This window comes from Dipodomys spectabilis, unplaced genomic scaffold (assembly GCF_019054845.1).
Source record: "Dipodomys spectabilis isolate Male_0828 unplaced genomic scaffold, ASM1905484v1 ptg000136l, whole genome shotgun sequence".
NCBI classification, from domain to species: domain Eukaryota; kingdom Metazoa; phylum Chordata; class Mammalia; order Rodentia; family Heteromyidae; genus Dipodomys; species Dipodomys spectabilis.
The window spans coordinates 12,760,205-12,782,675 of NW_024870813.1; the positions used below are offsets into that span (position 1 = coordinate 12,760,205).

The following is a 22,471-nucleotide window of genomic DNA, read 5'->3' on the forward strand; positions in this document are numbered from 1 at the left end:
CCACTTTATGTAGAACATCCATTTGGCGTTTAGCAGAGGTCTATTGAGCACTCAGTTTACATAAGGCTTTATGCCAGGTATAATTTAGATTACAGGAATGGATAAGATGGAGTCAAGGCTCAAGATGCTTAGGGAGAGCAGTATGTTTTGAGCTGATTTTTAGCTGGAGTTTAGCTTGTCATAACAAGGCCTTTTCTGGTTAAAAGATATATTTGTTTTAAGGGATCTGGGAAGAAGACAAAATGGTGGTCATATAAAATTAATACCCTTTAATTTTTTTTAAATTTTTTTTTTTTTTGGGTCCGGTCGTGGGGCCTGAACTCTGGGCCTGGGCACTGTCCCTCAGCTCTTCAGCTCAAGGCTAGTGCTCTACCACTTGAGCCACAGCGCCACTTCCGGCTTTTTTCTTATGTGGTGCTGAGGAATCGAACCCAGGGCCTTGATCATGCAAGGCAAGCGCTCTACCACTGAGCCACCTTCCCAGCCCCCCCTTTAATTTTTTTATATGTATATATATATTTTATATTTATTGTGAAAATACTGTACAGAGGGGTTACAATTACATGGGCAAGATAATGAGTACATTTCTTATCAAGCATTGTAGCCTCCTCCTTTGTTTCCCCTTCCCATTCCTTCCCATCCTCCCCCCCACCTCCCCCACCCAATCCTCCCTGCCCCCTACCCTTTAATTTTTATAAAGCTAAGCATTTTAGATAAAATATCACCTGTAATCTAATCTTACTACTTAAAATTAGCAATAATTTGGGGATATAAGCTCATATTTCTACATGCCTATGTGTCTGTGTGTGTCTTTTCCGTTGAGGTGGGGTCACTTACTGTAAAACCCACAGATCTTAAGTACAACAAGAAAGTTTTGGTCAATGTGTGCACCATATAACTGCACCCAGATCAGGATGTGGGACAGTACCATCACCCTGTGCCCTTTTCCAGTAAATTACTTCCGGAAATAGCTACTGCTTTGATTTCTCTTATCATAGATTAGTTTTGCTTGTTCTTTGATATCCTATGAATACAATCAGTGTATTCATTTTTATGTGTTTAGCTTCTTTAACATTTAAAAGATACAAAATAGAGACTTCCCTCATCACTTTGTCCCACCACTACCACCTGCTCTTTTCTCTGGAGGCTTGGAATATTACTAATTTCTGTGTATCCTTCCAGGGACTTTCAATGTATGCATACACACAGAGAATATGAATTTTTTGACCCTGTCTCTTGCACACATATTCATATCTGTAGCCAGAAACCTTTATTGTTCATATCTAGTTAGTCCCTGTTATTGGACTTCCAAGTAATGTTGCTAATCTTCCTGTCCCAAGTGGTTCCATGATGAAACTTTCTGAGTAGGAGACAGTGTCTCACTATGTAGCCCACACTGGCCTTGAACTCATGATCCTCATGCTTCAGCCTCCAGAGTGCTATGCAGGGAAGAATTACTATATCAAGAGGCATATATTGCCTACTTCTATCTGTTTATGTGTAATGTTAAGTTTGATCAGTGGGTTTAGATTTGTCACCATGATTCATTGTTTCCCAGAACATCTCTATTTAGGAGTCTCTATACTTTTTCTGCCCTGTAGTCTCAGATGGTTATCTTTTTTTCTTTTTGTTTATGTGGTGCTGAGGAGTCGAACCCATGGCCTCATGCATGCAAGGCAAGCGCTCTACCACTGAGCCACCTTCCCAGCCCTCAGATCGTTATCTTGATCCATTATATTATCAGAGGTTGCAAATAGAGATGTTTTTTTTTGTTGTTGTTTGTTTGTTTGTTTTGGTCGGGTCCTGGGGCCTGAACTCTGGGCCTGGGCATTGTCCCTCAGCTCTTTAGCTCATGGCTAGCGCTCTACCACTTGAGCCACAGCGCCACTTCTGGCTTTTTTCTTTTTGCTTATGTGGTGCTGAGGAATTGAACCCAGAACCTCAGGCATGCATGGCAAACACTCTACCACTGAGCCACCTTCCCAGCCCCTTGAGACGTTCTTATATTGTTATTTCTTCTGCATTTTCGTAGTAGGATTCTTGTTTTGGTAGAGTTTTGTTTTGTTGCAGTGTTTGGAATCAAGCCAGGGTATATTAGGCAAGCCTTCTGCCATGAAGCTACATTCTCTGTTCATTGGAATTCTTTTATAAAGGGTTGTAGTTCAACTATGTAACTGAATTCATAACTGTTTCCTTAGGATAGGTTCCTAAAACTGGAATTGCTTTTGGAAAGTGTTTTTTTGTTCTTGAAGACTTGTCATAAATATTGTGAGATTGTACCTGAAGATTTATTATTCGTTTCCCCATCTATCATTATGATGAGTTGTAGAAATAATGAGGAGAGGTGAGCCCTTGAGAGGAGGACCAACACAGTGAATGTCTTTGCCAGGGCCCTCATTTCTATCTTTTCTCTTAGAGGAGCTGGTACATGAATATTGGGAAAATGAAAAAATGAAAAACTTTGTTGTGTTTTACAGTTACCTGTATTGAACATTTATTAATTTAAAATTAGGACAGTTAGATAATATTATGAGTAAGAAACACCACTTTGTTCTAGTATAATTTGTATTAACAAAGCTTAATAATAATCTTCTTTGCTTAATCAGTTCTAAAAATTTAACATTTTTTCTTTTTCAGTGACCTTTCTGGGGGCAAACCTTTGGAAGTAGAAATGGCAGGGATAGAATACATGAATGACGATCCTGGTATGGTGGATGTTCTTTATGCCAAAGTTCACATGAAAGATGGCTCCAACAGGTATATTTCTAGACTATTTGCTTGTTTCAATTGAGAGGTCCCAAAAAGCATCCATGGACGTTCAGTTTGTCTATTTTCAAGTATGTTGTTTCTTGATCCTCCTACCTTAACCCCTCAAGCATTGGTATTATAGGCACATATCACCATGCTTGATTCTTCCATTGTTTTATTTTTGAAGTTATGTAAATTGATACCTTTTCTTGTGTTTGTGCCAGAGCTGGGGCTTACACTCAGGCCCTGCTGCTGCACTCTTACTGACTTTTTTTTCTGTCAAGGCTGGCATTTTACCTTTTGAATCATACCTCCACTCAAGAATATTTTTGCTGTTTTATTAGAGATAAGAATCTCATAGATTTTTTTTCCTGCCTGGAGTGACTTTGACCCTTAGATACCAGCCTTCTGAGTGGGTGGGATTTCAGTCCTGAGCTACCAACATCCAGCTAAGTAAGATAATATCTTGAAAGAATTTATTGTAGGAAAAATCATCAGTCTTAGTCTGAAAAACTAAGTAATTTGAATAGCGGGTATCAATAGCAGTATTTTTCAGGATTATAAGAGGCAGGAAGAAAATGACCATTTTAGGATGAGAGTTAAAGGTATGATATGATGATAATGTAGTGAATTCTAGGATAAATGAAGATGGAATTATGCATTATTAAGTTAATCTACATAAAATATATAGAACAGTCCTTGGCACATACTAACATAAAAACATTGTGAAAGAGTTTATGATTTTTAATTTTTGTTTACTTCATACCTAAATACTTTCTGACATTCTCAGGCTGATATCTAGGCTATTTCTGAGGAATCTAGAGGTATTTTCAGTGGTAGCACCATTTATTAGTTGACTTGAGGCCTTTGGTGTATAGACATACTCACCCTAAATTGGAAATTTGTTTTGTGTAATCTTTTCATTTAAGGCAGGATAGAATGGGGCTCACACCAAATCAGAAATTCTCTATAGAGAATCCCCACAGGCCCCCAAATTTATTGCTTTTTATGTGTGTATGTGTGCCAGTCCTAGGTCTTGAACTCAGAACCAGGGCTCTGTCCTTGTGCTTTTTTTGCTCAAGGATAGCACTCTATCACTTGAGTCAAAACTCTGAGTTTAGGAGGTAACAATGCTTGATAGGAAATGTACTCATTACCCTGCTCATGTAACTGTAACCCCTCTGTACAGTATTTTTACAATAAAAAAAGTATTAAAAAAAAAAGCAACTCTGATTTTGGCTTTTGTTTGGTTAATTGGAGATAAGATCTCATGGACTTTCCTACCTGGGCTGACTTTGAACTGTGATACTCAGATCTCAGCCTCCTGAATAGCTAGGATTACATTTGTGAGCCCACAGCACCCAACTCCTGCAGAATATTTTATAAACTTTCTCTTACTGGATTTTTCTTTTCTTTTCTTTTTTGTCAGTCATGGGGCCTGAATTCTGGGCCTAGGCGCTGTCCCTCAGCGATACAGCTCAAGGATAGCACTCTACCATTTGAGCCACAGTGCCACTTCTGGCTTTTTCTGCTTATGTGTTGTTGAAGAATCGAACCCAGGGCCTCATGCATGCAAGGCAAGCTCTGTACCACTGAGCCACCTTCCCAGCCCCTGGATTTTTCTTTTTTTTTTAATTTAAAAAATTATTATTATAAGCCAGGTGCTGGTGGCTCATGCCTGTAATCCTAGTTACTCAGGAGGCTGAGATCTGAGGATCAAGGTTCAAAGCCAGCCTGGGCAGGAAAGTCCATGAAGCTCTTACCTCCAGTAAACCATCAGAAAACCAGATTTTGCTCAGTGACTCAAGTGATAGAGCCCTTGCCTTGAGCTAAAGAGCTGAGAGATAGTACCCAGACCCAGAGTTCAAGCCCCACTACTGACCTAAATAAATAAATAAAATTTAAAAAAATATATTACAAAGAGTTTTCTTTTTCTGGATACCTGGCATATGCCTAAGTCATACTAATTACTCCATCTTAAAAACTAGGGGCACATTGCCCCTTCATGCTAAATTTTACACTAGGGCATCCCAAACATTTCTTTATTTTATTTTATTTATTTTTTTTGTCAGTCATGGGGCTTTGTACTCTGGGCTTGGGCACTGTCCTTGTGCTCTTCAGTTCAAGGTGAGCGCTCTACCGCTTGAACCACAGCACCACTTCCGGTTTTCTAGGGGGGGGAAAGGGGGGAGTGGGAGGGGAGGTTATTGGAGATGAGAGTCTCACGAACTTTCCTGCACGGGTGGCTTTGAACTGTGATACTCAGATCTCAGCCTCCTGAGTAGCTAGGATTACAGGCGTGAGCCACCAGCGCCCAGCTCCAAACATTTCTACTAGGTTAGAATTTGCTATCTTGTATGAATCATTGACTTGTGTTTTTGGTTATAACTATTTTTATGTCTTCATGGTGATTCATGCTTGTAATCAGTCCTAGCTACTCAGGAGGCTGAGATCTGAGGATTAAGATTCAAAATCAGCCTGGGCAGGAAAGTCCATGAGACTCTTATCTCCAATTAACCACCAGAAAAGCTGGAAATGGAACTATGACTCAAGTGCCAGCCTTAGCAAGGCTTAGCTTTTTAGCTGGGAAGGTGGCCGAGTGGTAGAGCGCTTGCCTTGCATTCATGAGACCTTGGGTTCCATTCCTCAGTACCACATCAGCAAAAAGAAAAAAGCCGGAAGTGGCTCTGTGGCTCAAGTGGTAGAGAGCTAGCCTTGAGCTGAAGAGCTGAGGGACAGCGCCCAGACCCAGAGTTCAGGCCCCACGACCAGACCCTCCCCCCCCCCCCCCCAAAAAAAAGAGAGAGAGTGCACAGACCCTGAATTCAAGTTTTCATACTGGCACACAGGAAAAAAAAAACATACATAGCTGTCATCAAATTTTGTCTTATGGGGCTGGGTAGGTGGCTCAGTGGTATAGAGCTTGCCTTGCATGCATGAAGCCCTGCGTTCGATTCCTCAGCACCACATAAGCAAAAAGAAAAAACCCGGAAGTGGAGCTGTGGTTCAAGTGGTAGAGCGCTAGCCTTGAGCTTGAAGAACTGAGGGACAGGACAGCGCCCAGGCCCAGAGTTCAGGCCCCACGACCGGACCAAAAAAAAATTTTTTTTGTCTTATGACCTCTTTTTATTCTTAAAAGTTAGGAGAACCTCAAAGAATTTTTATTTATGTATTATACTTACTGGTACTTTTCTTATTCGAAATTAAAACAAATTTAATTTCATTCCTTTAAAACAGTAATGATAACTTCTTTTTTATATTTTGTAATGAAAAATTACTCTTATTATTCAAGCAAAAATGTGAAGCAGTAGGCCTAGTTTTACATTTTTGTTCTCTTTAAGTAGAAGACAGCTGGGTTCTCATAACTGTTTCTGAATTCAATCTATTGCTATAAGTTGTTTAGATTAAAATATATTAAAAAAAACAGATTCACATAAGATATGGGGTTGGAAAAGTGAGGAATATATTAATGGCCTTTTTAGATCATTGTGGATATTTCATACTACTAGAAAATTGTAGTTTGTTGAGTTAAATATATATACCTATTGACACATTTAAAAAAGGTGTTTGGGACTGGGAAGGTGGCTCAGTGGTAGAGTATTTGCCTTGCATGCATGAGGCCCTGGGTTCGATTCCTCAGTACCACATAAGCAGAAAAAGCTGGAAGTGGCGCTATGACTCAAGTGTTCGAGTACTAGCCTTGAACTGAAGAGCTGAGGGACAGTGCGTAGGCCCAGAGTTTAGGCCCCACAACCGACCCCCCCCCCCAAAAAAAAAAATGTTAAGGGACTGGGAATGTGGCTTAGTGGTAGAGTGATTGCCTAACATACGTGAAGCTCTGGGTTTGATTCCTCAGTACCACATAAACAGAAAAAGCCATAAGTAGTGGTGGGGGAGCTCAAGTGGTAGAGCTCTAGCCTTGAACACAGAAGCAGCTCAGGGCAGAGCCCAGGCCCTGAGTTCAAGCCCCAAGACTTACAAAAAAAAGTGTTAATATTTCTACCAGTGTCATGAGAATCTCTAAGCACTGGGAGAGTGTCAAGCTCATGGGGGCAGATATATATTTTCTTTTTTTTTGGGGGGGGGTGGTCCGGTAGTGGGGCCTGAACTCTGGGCCTGAGTGCTGTCCCTTAGCTCTTCAGCTCATGGCTAGTGCTCTACCACATTGAGCCACAGCGCCACTTCTGGCTTTTTTTTTTCTTTTTGCTTATGTGTTGCTGAGGAATCGAACCCAGGGCCTATACATGCAAGGAAAGTGCTCTACCACTTAGCCACCTTCCCAGCCCTGATATACATTTTCTAAAACTATAATTTTCACCTGAAAGCTCAAATTTTATTATGGGCAGAAAATGCTGACAGTTGTTTTCCTTGAAGTTCCTTTTGGGAGAATATCTGTCAAATAGCCAAGTCTGTGTAACCACAATTTGTCTGTCAGTTGTTCTTTCAGCTGAAATATGCTCAACTAAAAATGGTATTGGATGGACCAAGACCAGCTCAGCTTACAGTTCAGACAGACTACAAATGCTTCTCTTGCAGATAGCCATCTACTTAGTGTTTACACCAGGTGCTTCATGCATACTACCAGGTTCACCACACTGAATACTAAAAAATTGTGTAATCAAAGGATGAAATTTAATAATTGTTGCTGTTACTTTGAGGATAAATGAAACTGAAGTTTTAAAAAACTGTGAATGTATAGTAAGAAATATACCATGATAATACAATTTGATACCACTGCTGTAATTCACAGTCAGGTGCCAATAATTTTACTTATGATTGCTTTTATACCACCAGTCCAAATGTCATCATAATAAAAAAAAAAGGCAATAATATGCTAGAATTACACACACAAAAGCACATGTGTGCAAACACACACAGTTTTGGTGCTGAGGATTGAACCTAGTACCTCATGCATGGGCTGTCAAATTGACAAATTATGACAAATTATGGCTATAGAGGCTTGGCTATTTGAAAACATGTATTTACTTTTTGCTTTAATGGTTAGACCTTTTGTTGCAGAGGTCTTTAGTGACAGATAATTAAAGGTTTGCTGTTGGAAATAAAAACTGTGGAAATAATGTCTTTTTTAAGATAAGTTTTATTGTTTTATTTTAATTTTTTTTTGTCAGTTGTGGGGCTTGAACTCTGGGCCTGGGCGCTGTCCCTCAGCTCTTCAGCGCAAAGTGAGCTCTCTACCACTCGAGCCACAGCGCCACTTCTGGTTTTCTGGTGGTTTATTGGGGATGAGTCTCAAGGAGTTTTCCTGCCCGGGCTGGCTTTGAATCATGATCCTCAGATCTCAGCCTCCTGAATAGGATCACAGGAGTGAGCCACTGGCGCCCGGCTTGTTTGTTGTTATTTTTAAGGTGTTGTTCAGAGGGGTTACCATTTCATAAGTCAGTTAATTAGTACATTTCTTTTTTGGTCAATGCTCCCACCTCGCTTTCCCCATATCCCCTTCCTGACCCTGCTTACAAGTTACATAGCTCATTTTCCACATAATATGGATTGCATATGTTCATCTTTAACTTAATGTTTTTTTTTTTTGGTCAGTTATGGGGCTTGAACTCTGGGCCTGTCCCTGAGCTCTTCAGCTCAAGGGAAGCACTCTACCACTTGAACCACAGCATCACTTCCTGTTTTCTTGTGTTTAATTGGAGATAAGTGTCTGACAGACTTTCCTGCCTGGGCTGGTTTCAAACCACGAGCCTCAGATCTCAGCTTCCTTGAGTAGCTAGGATTACAGGCATGAGCCATTGGTGCCTGACTCTTAACTTAGTTAATTCTAAAGACAATGTTGAGACATACTTTGTCCCCACACTGATGGAAAGCTAAGGGCTCTGTCAATACATCCTCCATTTTCCCACAAGGTCAGCATATTCTGTATACTTGCTGTTGTCAAGTGTTTGTCAGATAAAGGTGAAATACCACTGAATCCACCAATGGAATTAAGAACTTTTTTGAGTAATTTTCATCTTTTTATTGTCCTTTTTGAGGGGGTGCGGGGGATCAAACACAGGGCCTTTGATATGGTAAGCAAGTCCTGTTTCAGTCCTCTGGCATCATTTTTCTTCCTAATGGGAATTGAACTCAGGGCCTTGTGCTTGCAAGCATTCTGCCACTGAGCCATATTCCCAGAATCCTATTTATTTATTTATTGTGAAAATACTGTACAGAGGGGTTACAATTATCAAGCATTGTTGCCTCCTCCATTGTTTCTCCTTCCCATCGCTGCCTCCCCCGCCCACGCTCCCCGCCCCCCCAGCATCCCATTTTTTTTTTTACCTGAACTGTTTCGATTGGGATTTAAACTCAGGCCTTGAACGTGCTTGGCAGGCACTCTTAACACTGAGCCATGCCTCTAGTCCTTTTTTGCACTGGTTATTTTTGAGTTATGTTTTTTTTTTGTCGGTCTGGGGCTTGAACTCTGGGCCTGGGCGCTGTCCCTGCGCTCTTCAGCTCAAGGCGAGCACTCTACCACTTAAGCCACGGCGCCACTTCCGGTTTTCTGGTGGTTTATTGGAGATAAAGAGTTTCACGGGCTTTCCTGCCCGGGCTAGCTTTAAACCGTGATCCTCAGATCTCCGCCTCCTAGAGTAGCTAGGATTACAGGCGTGAGCCACCGGCGCCCAGCTTGAGTTATGTTCTTATTTTCTGCTTGAGCATGCACCTGGGCTGTGATTCACCTATAAGTCTTCCCATCATAGCTAAGATGACAGGTGTGTACCACCAGTCTCAGCTCTGGTCACAAATATGTCTAGTGAATCTGGGTACTGGTGGCTCATGCCTGTAATCCTAGCTACCCAGGAAGCTGAGAACTTGAGGATTGCAGTTCAATGCCAGCCTGAGCAGGAAAGTGCATGAGGTTCTTTATTTCCAGTTAATTAAAAAATGGCCAGAAGTAGAGCTGTGGCTCAAGTGGTAAAACATTATTGAACAAAAAAAAGCTCAGGGACAGCACTCAGGTCCCAAATTCAAGCCCCAGAATTGGCAATAAAAACCAAAACATACCAAAACAACAACAACTTATTTGAAAGTCTCTTTTGTGCTAGGTATTTTGCAAGGCTTTATCAATTGATACAAAAGTAAGACATAGCCTGTTATTTTAAGGTTCATTCAATCTTGTATGTTTCTTTGTGTGTGAAGAGGAGGCCAGTGCAAAAGGCAAGGTGGAAAGAGCGTGTTGTAATAAAAATACACACACTCAACTTGTTCATGTGATTTCACATATTATAGATGAAAAGATTCCTTAAAATGATTGACTATGAAGTGCTTGACCCTTGAAAGGATGGAACCACTTAGATAATATTTTTCCTTTGGAAGCAGAGCTTAGATAATGGAGCTATACTTACTGATGCATACTTGGGTGTGCTAAAGCTTACTCAGGTGAGGAATTTGTCTTGGGAACCTTTTACTTACTCTTCCAGTTTATGGTTAGGATCTACTTGCTGAACACCATGCTGTACTGTCTTGCCTATTACCCACACAAGTCTCTACCTAGCCCCTTAGCAGAATGAATTTCTTACATCTTATTAAGAACATGAGGCTAACTCACCAACTTTTTCTTTTTCTCACAATTAACCTATTTTCATGTACCATACCTCATTTGATTTCCTCCTCCTCCTCCTCCTCCTCCTCCTCCTCCTCCTCCTGCTCCTCCTCCTCCTCCTCTTCTTCCTCCTCCTCCTCCTTTTTGATGCAACTAGGAGTTTGGACTCAGGGTCTTAAGCTTACTAGGCAGGTGCTTTACCTCTGGAGGCATGCCTTTAGTCCTTTTTATTTTGGTTATTTTTGTGATAGGGTCTTAGATTTGTGCCTGGGCCAGCCTATACTGCAATCCTATTTATGTTTCCTGAGTAGCTGGGTGTAGCACTATGTCCAGCTTTTCTGGTTAAGGAGTCTCTTGGACTTTTCTGCCCTGGCTGGAAAGAATTAACTCAGTAAGAAGCCAGCAAATTCCTAAGATGAGGGGGGAGGGAGGAAAAATAAATAGTAATTGATTCATCCATGAAATAAAACAACAAAATCACAGGAATCAGCAGATGCTTCTCAATAATAATCTATAAGTCTCTTAACTCTATAGTAAAAAGATATAGACTGGCTGATTGGATTAAAAGTAGTATAAACTGTTTATTGTCTATAAGAAATACACTTCAGCTGGGCACCAGTGGCTCACATCTGTAATCCTAGCTACTCAGGAGGCTGATATCTGAGGATGTGGTTTGAAGTCAGTAATCGCCAAAAAGCCAGAAGTGGAGCTGTAGCTCAAGTGGTAGAGCACTAGCCTTGAACGAAAGAACTCAGGGACAGTGCCCTCAGTTCAGGTCACACACACACTCAGGGACAGTGCCCTCAGTTCAGATCACACACACACACCACACACACACAGTCCCAGGACACACACGAAAGAAAGAAAGAAAGAAGGAAAGAAAGAAAGAAAGAAAGAAAGAAAGAAAGAAAGAAAGAAAGAAAGAAAGAAAGAAAGAAAGAAAGAAAGAAAGACAGAAAGAAAGAAAGAAAGAAAGAAAGAAAGAAAGAAAGAAAGTTGCAAAAACAACATAGAGACCAAAAATGAAAGAATAGAAATGATGTACCAAGAAAAGGAAGTAGAAAGCAGGTAGGAATAGCTATACTGATATCTGATGAAATAGATTTCAAACCAAAATTAGAAGAGATAAAAAGAAAGAAACTATGTATTAATAAAGAAAACACTCCATCAAGAAGATGTAATTATAAATGTGTATCCATCAAACATTAGTGTACCTGATTTCATAAGACAAATACTACTGTACAGAAAGAGACAAATAGTTTTAGATACAGTAATAGTGCCTGATTTCAACACTACACTTTCATCACTAGAATATTCAAACAGAAAATTCAACAGTGGACTTCAGAGTTAAACTGCACTGTAGATCAAATGGACTTAATGGACATCTACAGAATTTTTCATCTTCCAGCTAAGGAGTACATAGTGGGGAGAAGCCCAGACTATGATAATTAAATTATGTTAATGGATGATCTTGCCTGTTAAGGAAGATATCATATGATTTGATGTAATCCAGATTTTAATTTATGTGTTTTCTGTAGGAGACATGTTTAGAATAATACAAAAGACATATTAGACAAATACCAAAAGAAATTGTTATAATGGCATTAATATCAAATATGAAAATATATTATTATCCAAAGAAAGGGTAACATACAATAATAAATGGCCCAGTTTGCCAAGAAGATGTAACCATTCTAGTAGAATGGTTAATTCTAATAGAATCAACTCAAAGTAATTAAGTAAAAATTTGTATAATTATTTTTTTATTAAGGAAAAATTAAGAAATCTACCATCATAGGATTGCAGTATATCTCTCAACTAATGCTAGATAAAAGCAGATATAAAATTACTAAAGATAAAGAATAATAATTAACAAGATCAATTGTAAAGTTCTTGCCTAGCATGTTAAAAACCATGAGTTCTTTCTCCAGCACTAGGAAATAAAAAGATTCAAGCTTGATCTAATAGTTATCTCTGAAATTATATACTTAGCACTGGAGAATTCATATTCTTTTCAAGTGCATGGAAAACTTGAACAAAATGATTACATATGATTGTATACTAGATAAGAAAAAGTAAAGTTAATAAGTTCAATAAGTTGGTATCTTACAGATTTTCACATATTCTGACCAGAGATGAAACATAGTTGTTTACAGTTACCAACTCAATAGAAAAAAATCAAGAGTTTTGGACTGGGAAGGTAGCTCAGTGGTAGATAGAGTGCTTGCCTTGCATGCATGGAGGCCCTGGGTTCGATTCCTCAGCACCACATAAGCAAAAAAAGCCAGAAGTGGCACTGTGGCTCAAGTGGAAGAGCGCTAGCCTTGAGCTGAAGAGCTGAGGGACACTGCCCAGGCCCAGAGTTCAGGCCCCACGACTGGCAAAAAAAGAAAAAGAAAAAGAAAAAAATCAGAGTTTTGTAAGGTGGTTGGTATAAAGATCAGTATATTGAATGCAATTGTTTTCCTACACTCTGATATTCACCAACAGAGACCATCATTAAAAAAAAATACCATCTATTCACTGTTGCAACAAACACTGTGAATTAGGAATATAGATTATAAAACATGTGCAAGACCTTTATGCAGGAAAATAGAAATAAACTGTATGTGTTCATCAATTTCCAGAGGTTTTGTTTTTTGTTTTTTGTTTTTTGTCAGTCATGGGGCTTGAATTCTGGGCCTGGGCGCTATCTCTGAGTTCTTCAGCTCAAGGCTAACACTCTACCACTTGAGCCATAGCACCACTTCTGGTTTTCTGGTGGTTAATTAGAGATAGGAGTCTCAGGACATTCCTGCCTGGCTAGCTTTGAACTGTGATCCTCAGATCTCAGACTCCTGAGTAGCTAGGATTACAGGCATGAGCCACCACTGCCCGGCCAATAACCAGTGTTTTAAGAACCTAGTTTCTGGCTGGCTTTGAACTGTGATCCTCAGATCTCAGACTCCTGAGTAGCTAGGATTACAGGCATGAGCCACCACTGCCCGGCCAATAACCAGTGTTTTAAGAACCTAGTTTCTCCCCAATAGTTCTATATAAATATTTTAAATAAGTTTTTTATTGTGCAAATACTGTACAAAGGGGTTACAGTTACATGAGCAAGGTAATGAGTACATTTCCTATCAAGCATTGTTGCCTCCTCCTTTGTTTTTCCCCTACCATCCCTTCTCTCTCACCTCCTCAACTACACTCCCTCCCCATATAAATTTAAAACAAGTATATACTACAGATGTGATGGAAAGGAAGAGTCAGGAACAAGATAGAATATTTAAAAGCCATTCCAGTAGTCTAAAGGAGAAGAAAAGAGGGCCCAAATTAGAGCAGTAGCAATGAGAATCAATAATTGGATACAAAAAATAGTAAAAAATGCTTGATTTAGCAATTTTATAAAAGTATAGAGTAGGAGTAAAATAACTGGTCCATCATGTCAGGAATGCAAAGGTGAATTGAAACTAGGAAATCTAATAATATTCCTATCAAAAGGTCAAATTTAAAAGCGATATTTAAATACATATCTAAAAAGTATTTCATAAAATTCAGCTCATCTTTAATAAAAAACAAAGTAAAAATAATATGATACTACTTAATATGATAACCTATTTTAGAATAACAATTGACAGTCATATTGAATGATAATATACTGTATTTCTATTATAAGCAGAAATAAGTATCTGAGCTGGGCGCCGGTGGCTCACGCCTGTAATCCTAGCTATTCAGGAGGCTGAGATCTGAGGATCACGGTTCAAAGCCAGCCCGGGTAGGAAACTCCATGAGACTCTATCTCCAATAAACCGCTAGAAAACCGGAAGTGGTGCTGTGGCTCAAGCGCTGGAGCACTTGCCTTGAGTTGACGCCCAAGCCCAGAGAAGCCCCATGACTGACAAAAAAAAAAAAAGAAAGAAAGAAGTATCTGTCTATAATTACCTATAGTATTAAATACATGGTTCTGGTAGTTATGGCAAATACCTAAGCTATAAAACAGACACAATTGATGACAACATTTTCATTATTTGCAGGTAACCTAACAGTCTACTAATAGAAGCTTCATAAAACCACTTTACAATTTAATAAGAGATCAGTAAAGGTGCTAAGACGTTGCTTGTTAAAGGAAGAATATATACAAATAAACGCTTTAGTGTTTACAAAATGCCAGGCACTATTGGGTACCAAAATGGATACAAACATGGGGAAAATAGGCTTTGCCTTAAGGAACTTTTATTTAAGAATTAATCTGCTGGGTGCTAGTAGCTTATACTTTTAATCTAGATTCTCAGGATACTGACATCTAAGTATTGCAATTTGAAGCCAACCTAGTCAGGGAAGTCTGTGAGACTCTTAACTCCAATTAACCAGCAAAACAAAACCCAAAAAACTCCAGAAGAGCTGTGGTTTCAGTGGTAGAGTGCTGCTAGCATTGTATAGCTAGCTAGGGTAGTGTATATCTCTGATAGCTTTAAACTCAGAGCTTAGATTTAATGCATTAAACTTTCAGTTCTTGGGAAGAAGTGAAGGCATAGGTAACTTTATGACTCATTCAATCAAATAAGAATGGAAAGAACATACTGTTAGAAATAAGGTAACATTGGGCTGGGAAGGTGGTTCAGTGGTAGAGCGCTTGCCTTGCATGCATGAGGCCCTGGGTTCGATTCCTCAGCACCACATAAGCAGAAAAAAAAGCCGAAGTGGCGCTGTGGCTTAAGTGGTAGAGCGCTAGCCTTGAGCTGAAGAGCTGAGGGACAGCGCACAGGCCCAGAGTTCAGGCCCACGACCGGACCCCCCCCCCCCCCCAAAAAAAAAAAAAAAGAAATAAGGTGACATTGTGGAATGTAGTGTTCATGATATCAACTTGGAACTTAATGATTAAGCCCAAATACCTTTTTTGTATTTTTTATTTGAGACCAGGACTCTAACTTGGTCTCTGACACTTTTGTTCATTGGCAGGTGCTCTACCACCTGTGCCATGCCTGCACCCCTCCCCCCCACTAATGTGCTCTTAATAGCACTCTCATACACATATGCAGGCAGCATCAGTTTATTGAGCAAGTCTACTATGTCAGTCAGGGAGTATCTTGGGTGCAGTGATGAAGCCATGAATGGTACAGAGCCTTTCTTCATGGAGGTAATAATGGCACATCAGATTCCAAGACTTGGATCCAGGTACTTCTGTCACTGACTTTGAGCAATACAACCTGTCAGTTCCTTCTGTGTAAAAACAGAAGATTAGACGAGGACCTTTTGAAGGGCTTTAGTTCCTTCAAAAATCTGAGTCAATAAATTGGCAGAAGTCCCAGTTCTCTGAAAGACAAAAGACAAGATTGGAAATGGGTGTCTTTCAGTTACTCTTTAGTTTCTTGGTTCTCATATTTCCTGCTCCCTCTTCCTGCATGGAATTTACTTTTCTCTAACAATGGAGAATTAGGCCTCATTCTGTTGTGTTTTTAATTTAGGTAGGTTTTAGAGTGTGTGGCTGTTTTCAGATTTAAGTTACACTGTGGTGTTCTGTCAAAATTTTTATCATTAGTCGGGTGCTGGTGGCTCATGACTGTAATCCTAACTTCTCAGGAGGCTGAGATATGAGGATCACAGTTCAAGACCAGCCTAGGCAGGAAAGTCCGTGAGATTGTCATCTCCAATAAATCACTCAGAAAACTGGAAGTGGCGCTGTCATTCAAGCGGTAGAGGGCTCACCTGGAGCTGAAGAGCACAGGGACAGCGCCCAAGTCCAGAGTTCAAGACCCACAACTGACAAAAAAAATAATAAAAATAAAAAAATATATATTATTTTGTAATGATGTTATTTGTTTAGAAACTTTGAAACCTAGTATGTCTTACTTGCTGTTTTCATAATCTCATCATCCACAGAAATACTTGATGAGGTTAAGTTATCCTCTTTAGATTTTGCTACACTTTCCATTTTTTCTTTTTCCTTTTCTTTTTCGATTGTGTGTGTGTGTGTGTTGGTCGTGTGGCCTGAACTCTGGGCCTGGGCTGTCCCTTAGCTCTTTGAGCCACAGTGCCACTTCAGCTTTTTCTGCTTATGTGGTGCTGAGGAATCGAACCCTAGGACCTCATGCATGCAAGGCAAGCACTCTACCACTAAGCCACTTTCTCAGACCCTCTTTTCTTTTTTTGACAATCTTGGTATTGAACTTGGGGCTTAGGCACTGTCTCTGAGTTCTTTTGCTCAAGGCTAGCACTCTATTGCTTTGAGCTACAGTGCTGTAAGGTCTGCCCTGGGAAGGTGAGGCAGACTCCTCCCTCCTCTTGGCTGAGTCTCCTCCCAGCGCCTGTGTCACCTAGGTAACTGGCACATGTAGGCAGTCACCTCCCTCTCCTCCCAGATTTGCCTCTCATCCTACTGGGGCAGGAACCCAGGCACTGAGGTCACATTGCAGCCATTGTGGCCACATTTTCCCTTACGTTTCCACACCTTCTTCTTGCCCCTTCCCTACTTGAACCCTGGCCAGACTTGGGCCCACCCTTTTCCACCATGTGGTCTTCACCATGCATGGCTAGGGGAGCAGTTCCATAAAACAATAAACTTCTCTTCCTGCCTGAATACTGCATAGCATTCTCTTTATCAGCTACCTAATTAATCCTACCTATTAACCTTACAAGTGCCACTTCTGGTTTTCTGGTGGTTACCTGGAGATAAGAGTCTCATGGAGGACTGGGAAGGTGGCTCAGTGGTAGAATGCTTGCCTTATAAGCATGAGGCCCTGGGTTCGATTCCTCAGCACCACATAAGCAGAAAAAGAAATGGTGCTGTGGCTCAAGTGGTAGAGCGCTAGCCTTGAGCAGAAGAGCTGAGGGACAGCGCCCAGGCCCAGAGTTCAGGCCCCATGACCACCACCACCACGACCACCAGCAAAAGAATCTTGTGCATTTTCCTGCCAGGTGATCCTCAGATCTTAACCTCCTTAGTATCTAGGTTTAATTTTTGTCAGTTGTGGGGCTTGACCATATTTTCTCTAACGGGCATGTTTATTAATTTTAATATAATTTTATTGTTATATTAAGCTGTGATACAGAGAGTTACCATTTCATAAGTCAGGTAGTGAGTGGAAATGTTGATTATAATAACCAGAAAAGAAGTTAAGATAGCTAAGGAAAGAACATCTCTCTTCTGTTTCCTTCTTTTTTATCCTTTGCTATGTTAGGGATTGACCCCAAGGCCTTAGACATTTATTTATTTTATTTTGTTTGGTAACATCTCTCAACTGGTTCTCATACCTTAATTTTTTCTTGTGTGTTCTGCTCCTTTAAAACCCTCATTGTTTCCTGTGACCTCCAAGACCACTTGTCACCCTGCCTGACCCCCAACAGCCTTCACGTCTCATTTTTAGCCTGCCTTTCCATCTCATCACTTCTGCTCATCCTGCTCTGCAGACTTCCTCATGAATCCTTGAATGTGTCTGTTCTCTTGTCATATGTTCTTTTAGAATCACCTTGACCTCTCGACTCCAGTGTATTCATAATTCTGTCATCCCCCACATCCCACTGTTGCCCCTAGTTTCCTGGGTACGTGTGGCCACCTGCCCTCCTGAAACCATCCTGCCTCTACCACTGTCTTCTGCATGGCAACATGATGAAATCTTCCAAGGACTGCTTGCTTCATTTCACAGTAAATGCCAGTTCTGTGTGACTTGGTCCTTCCTACTTCAATCTTGTTTCACTTCTAGCAGTGCTTTTGTTGTCCTTCCTCAATCATGTCTTACATATGGCTGCCCCAATGTCTGCATGTGCTATTCTCTCTTTAGAATGCTTTTCCCTCAGATCTCTGCTCTGATGTCAGTTTATTAAGGAGACCTTCTCTGATCGCCCTATCCAAAGTAGTGCATTCCTGGCCCTGCCTAATTACGCTCCCCTTTTCTCATTTCCTTTTCTGCCTAGTACTTAGAACCATCCTGAGGAAATACGTGCACCTGTGTTTGCTGTCTCCTTTCCCTGGAGTGTAAGCTGGTGAAGGCAGGTTCTTGTTTTGTTTACCTGTGTATCCTTGTCACCTCTGAGAACACCATCTCTTCCTGTCTCCTTTGGGTTTTAAGTTACAGCTCTCTATTGGATAATTGTTTATTGTAATTACTATTTTCAATGGAAACAAAACCAACCATCCCTTAGCTCAGTATCTACTTAGTTGCTTTTTCCCCACTCTTTTCCTTTGTTTCTTAAAAGAGTAAAATGCATCTATCACCTTCCCCTCCCCCATCCTGGTTCCTCCCTTGGCCTTTGTCACAAGACTTTTGTCTCCAGTGTACCAACAACCCTGCTTTCACATACATAGGTTTCCAATTATGGGAAATAAGGTGTTTTCTCACTCTTTCCTAGTGTTACTGGTTATTCCCTGTTGTGATTCTCCCTGAAGTTTTCCTTTTCCTGCTTTCTCATCCTCATCATTGTCTCTGTTGGTTTCTCCTCAATGCCTTACTTAGGTAAACATCTTAGAGGCTCTGCTTAGAACTCTTGTCTTACTCTTAATCCTCTTTCCCAGGACTGCTTCTCTCCCACAGTTTTTTTTTTTTGTTGTTGTTGTTTGTTTGTTTGTGTTGTTGGGGGAGTGAAAGGGATGGAATGCTTTGCATTCAACTTTTTTGCTTATGGTTGGTACTTAGCACTTTAGCCACACCTCTATCTGGCTTTTTGTTGATTGATTGGAGAGAAAGTCTCTCAGACTTTTCTTCCTGGGTTGGCTTAGAATTATGATCTTCAGATCTCAGCCTCCCAAGTAGCTAGGATTACAGGCTTGCGCCCTTGGTGCCCAGTTCCCCCATGTTTTGTTTTTGTTTTTATTTTTGCCAGTCCTGGGGCTTGAATTCAGAGTCTGAGCATCCTAAGCTGCTGCTGCTTTTTGTTTGTTTGTTTGTTTTTTAATTGGTTGTAAGACTTTTTTTTTTTTTTTTTTTTTTTTGGGGTCCGGTCGTGGGGCCTGAACTCTGGGCCTGAGCTCTGTCCCTCAGCTCTTCAGCTCAAGGCTAGCGCTCTACCACTTGAGCCACAGCCCCACTTCCGGCTTTTCTTTTCTGCTTATGTGGTGCTGAGGAATCGAACCCAGGGCCTCAGGCATGCAAGGCAAGCGCTCTACCACTGAGCCACCTTCCCAGCCCCGGTTGTAAGACTTTAACTCTGAGCCTGGACTCTGTTCCTGAGTGCTTTGGCTCAAAGCTAGTGCTCTACCACTTGAACCACAGTGCCACTTCCAGTTTTTTGGTCATTAATTGGAGATAAGAATCTTATGGACTTTCCTGCCTGGGCTGGCTTTGAACCATGATCCTCAGATCTCAGCCTCCTGAGTAGCTAGGATTAAAGGTGTGAACAACTGGTGCCTAGCCCCTCCCATGTTTTTAACCACACTTTTAGTACTTATGACCCCATACCTCTATCTTTGTATAGATTTTTTTCTTGAGCTCTTGGCTTGTATTTCTGTCTCCTCCTGGACATGACCAACTTGGTATCCCATGCAATAGATGGCAGAATCATCAGCATTAACTCTTTTCCCCAAATAGCACAAAGCAAGGAGCAGTTGATTCTCTACACCTTCCCACCTTGGTAATGGCCCAGTTTGTCACTCTTAGCAACAATTGGGAGCCATTCTCAACTTCTCCTCCTAACGCTATGTCTGAATGGGCACCTGTAGTCACTCACAAAGCTCTTTTGAATCCATTTTCTTGTCTCACCTGTATTGTCCTTGCTGTAATTTAGACCTTTATCACTTCTTCATTTATAGTGCTGTCCTTAATAGTATAGACTCTGAAGCCAGATAGCAACTAGACTGTTTTAAATTTTATTTTAAAATTTAAAAAAATGTCTGAACTAGGTATGGTAGCTCATGCTAGTAAGTTGCTTGGGAGGCTGAAGTCAGAAGGATCGAGATTTGGAGACAGCCTGGGGAAAAAGTTTAAGTGAACTTGTCGAAGTCAATAAAAGGCTTAGCATGGTGGTACACATCTGTCTTCCCAGCTATGTGGGAAGTATAAACAGGGAGATGTTAGTCCAGGACTGCCTAGGCAAAAAAGCAAGACCTTACCTGAAAAATAACAGAAGCGAAAAGGGTGAGGATATGTTTTATGTTTTTTATTTTTATTTACTTTTTTTGGTTGGTGATGTTTTAAATTATAGAGCTCTTGCCTAGTAAGCGTGAAGCCCCAAATTGAAACCCTCATACTGCCAAGAAGAAAAATATTTTTGGTGTTAGGATTGAGCCTAGGGCCTTGAACATGCTAAGCACATACTTTGCCCACTGAGCTTCACCTCCAACCCCTAAGGAAATTTCTTCCCATTCCTCATCAGTACTAGAGATTGAATCCATGGCCTGGTGCTTTCTGGGCAAGTGCTCTACCACTTGAGCTGTGCCTCTACCCAGGGAATTTTCTTTGTGTGTATTATATATTTGTGTGTGTTGCTGAGGATTGAACCCAGAACAGTCACTCTACCACCGACTATAGTCCCAGTCTATGTTTTAGTAGTTATATGACGTTGGCTAAGTTTCTAACTTCTCTGTGCCTTAGTTTTCTCATTGGCGGACTAGGAATAATAACTTATGAGGACCAAATGATTTGTCCTGGTGTGTTTTATTTGTTATTTCTCTTGTTTCTTATTTCTTAGCAGTCACCAACCTGATCCCCATGTTGCTGCTCTCTTGTCTTCTACATTCCACTTAGGAAACACTGACCATCCTTACCACAGGGTCAGCGTTCAGAAATGGACTTTGGGTTACAACATTCCTGTTAAAAGTTTCACAGTGGCTCCTCACTGTCTGACCACTGCTTATCTCCATTATCCCTCTTCTCTCACTGTTAGAGCAATAGTAAAACATTGGCAGTTTTCCATAAATGCCCTGTATTAGGTTTTTAAAGAAGAGGCCGCCGAGTAAGAATAATACCACGCATGTGGTATTCAGGTAAGGGGTAGATTTATTCAGTGTTCTGGCTGGCACCAGGCCAGGTTGGCACTCCACGCAGCTGAGAAAGAGCTTCTGGCACTAGGCTAGGCCTTATCTAGGGAAGAGTCGGGGAATGGTGTGGCCACATCGAATCCAGATGTGATCTCAGCGGATACAGATGTGACCTCTTCCAGGTGTGCCAGTTGCCTAGGTAACGCAGGTAGTGGGTGGAGACTTTGCTGCAAAGAGGGCAGAGTCTGCTTGCTATCCAAGAACAGACCTTACACCATGGTCTTGCATGCCATAGCATCTTTGCACGTGCTACTTCTTCATTTGAAGTGCCTTTCCTGTTTTTTGGATGATCCTTGAAAGTCACATTTAGACCTACTGTGGAAAACTGGGCCTCACATGTAGAGTTGAACATTCCCCATAATGTACTGTACTGAGATGATTTGTTTCCACACCTGTGTGTGTGTGCGTGTGTGTATGTGCCCGTGCATGCACGCGCGCACATGCTGGTCCTGGGGCTTGAACTCAGGGTCTGAGTGCTGTCCTAGCTTTTTTGTTCAAGGCTAGCACTCTACCATTTGAGCCACAGCTCTAGCCTTTTCTTTTTTTCATTTTGTAGCTAGCTCTGGCTGGCTTCAAACTGAAATTCTAATCTGAGTCTCCTGAGTAGCTAGGATTAAAGGGGTGAGCCAGTGGTACTGGGCTAAGCCTGTCTTTTTGACCAGACAGTGACCTTCAGTCTGACCTCTGTGATGGTAGGGCTGCATCCTCTTCCCATGCTGATGAGGCTTTTTACAGTGACTGTCACAGAGCAGGCACTCCATGTAGAATCAGTAGTCAGGGTAGAGAAGTTTACTAAGATTTCTGTATTGAATTCTTTAATCTCTGCAGGCTGCAAGAGTTAGTTGATCGAGTGCTAGAACGCTTCCAGGCATCGGGACTAATAGTGAAAGACTGGACCAGTGTGAAACTGCATGCAACAGTCATGAATACACTATTCAGGAAAGACCCCAATGGTAAGTTCTCATAGAGCTTCAGGGTGGTTTTAAGCAGCAAGGCCTCAGAGGCTTAAATAGAGGCTTAAATAGAATGCCTAGCCAAGGGCTGGTGGCTCATGCAGGAGGCTGAGATCTGAAAATTGCCATTCAAAGCCAGTCTAGACAGACAAATCTGAGAGACTTTCACCCCCCTCCCCCCCACCACTCCTGCAACTAACCAGCAGAAAGCTGGAACTGGAGGCAGTGGCTCAAGTGGTAGAATGTTAGCCATGACTGAAAAAGCTGAAC

General features: G+C 41.1%; 1 protein-coding gene across 2 annotated transcripts in view; it reads left to right on the top strand.

The window, feature by feature from the left end:
- Window positions 1–22,471, top strand: part of Ascc1 (activating signal cointegrator 1 complex subunit 1) — a 98,484-nt gene that overhangs the window by 41,431 nt on the left and 34,582 nt on the right. For both annotated transcript variants that reach the window (XM_042690234.1, XM_042690235.1), the window contains exons 7-8: window positions 2,638–2,757; window positions 22,077–22,201. In XM_042690234.1, coding sequence (XP_042546168.1) covers window positions 2,638–2,757; window positions 22,077–22,201 — 245 coding nt within the window. The remainder of the gene's footprint in view (window positions 1–2,637; window positions 2,758–22,076; window positions 22,202–22,471) is intronic.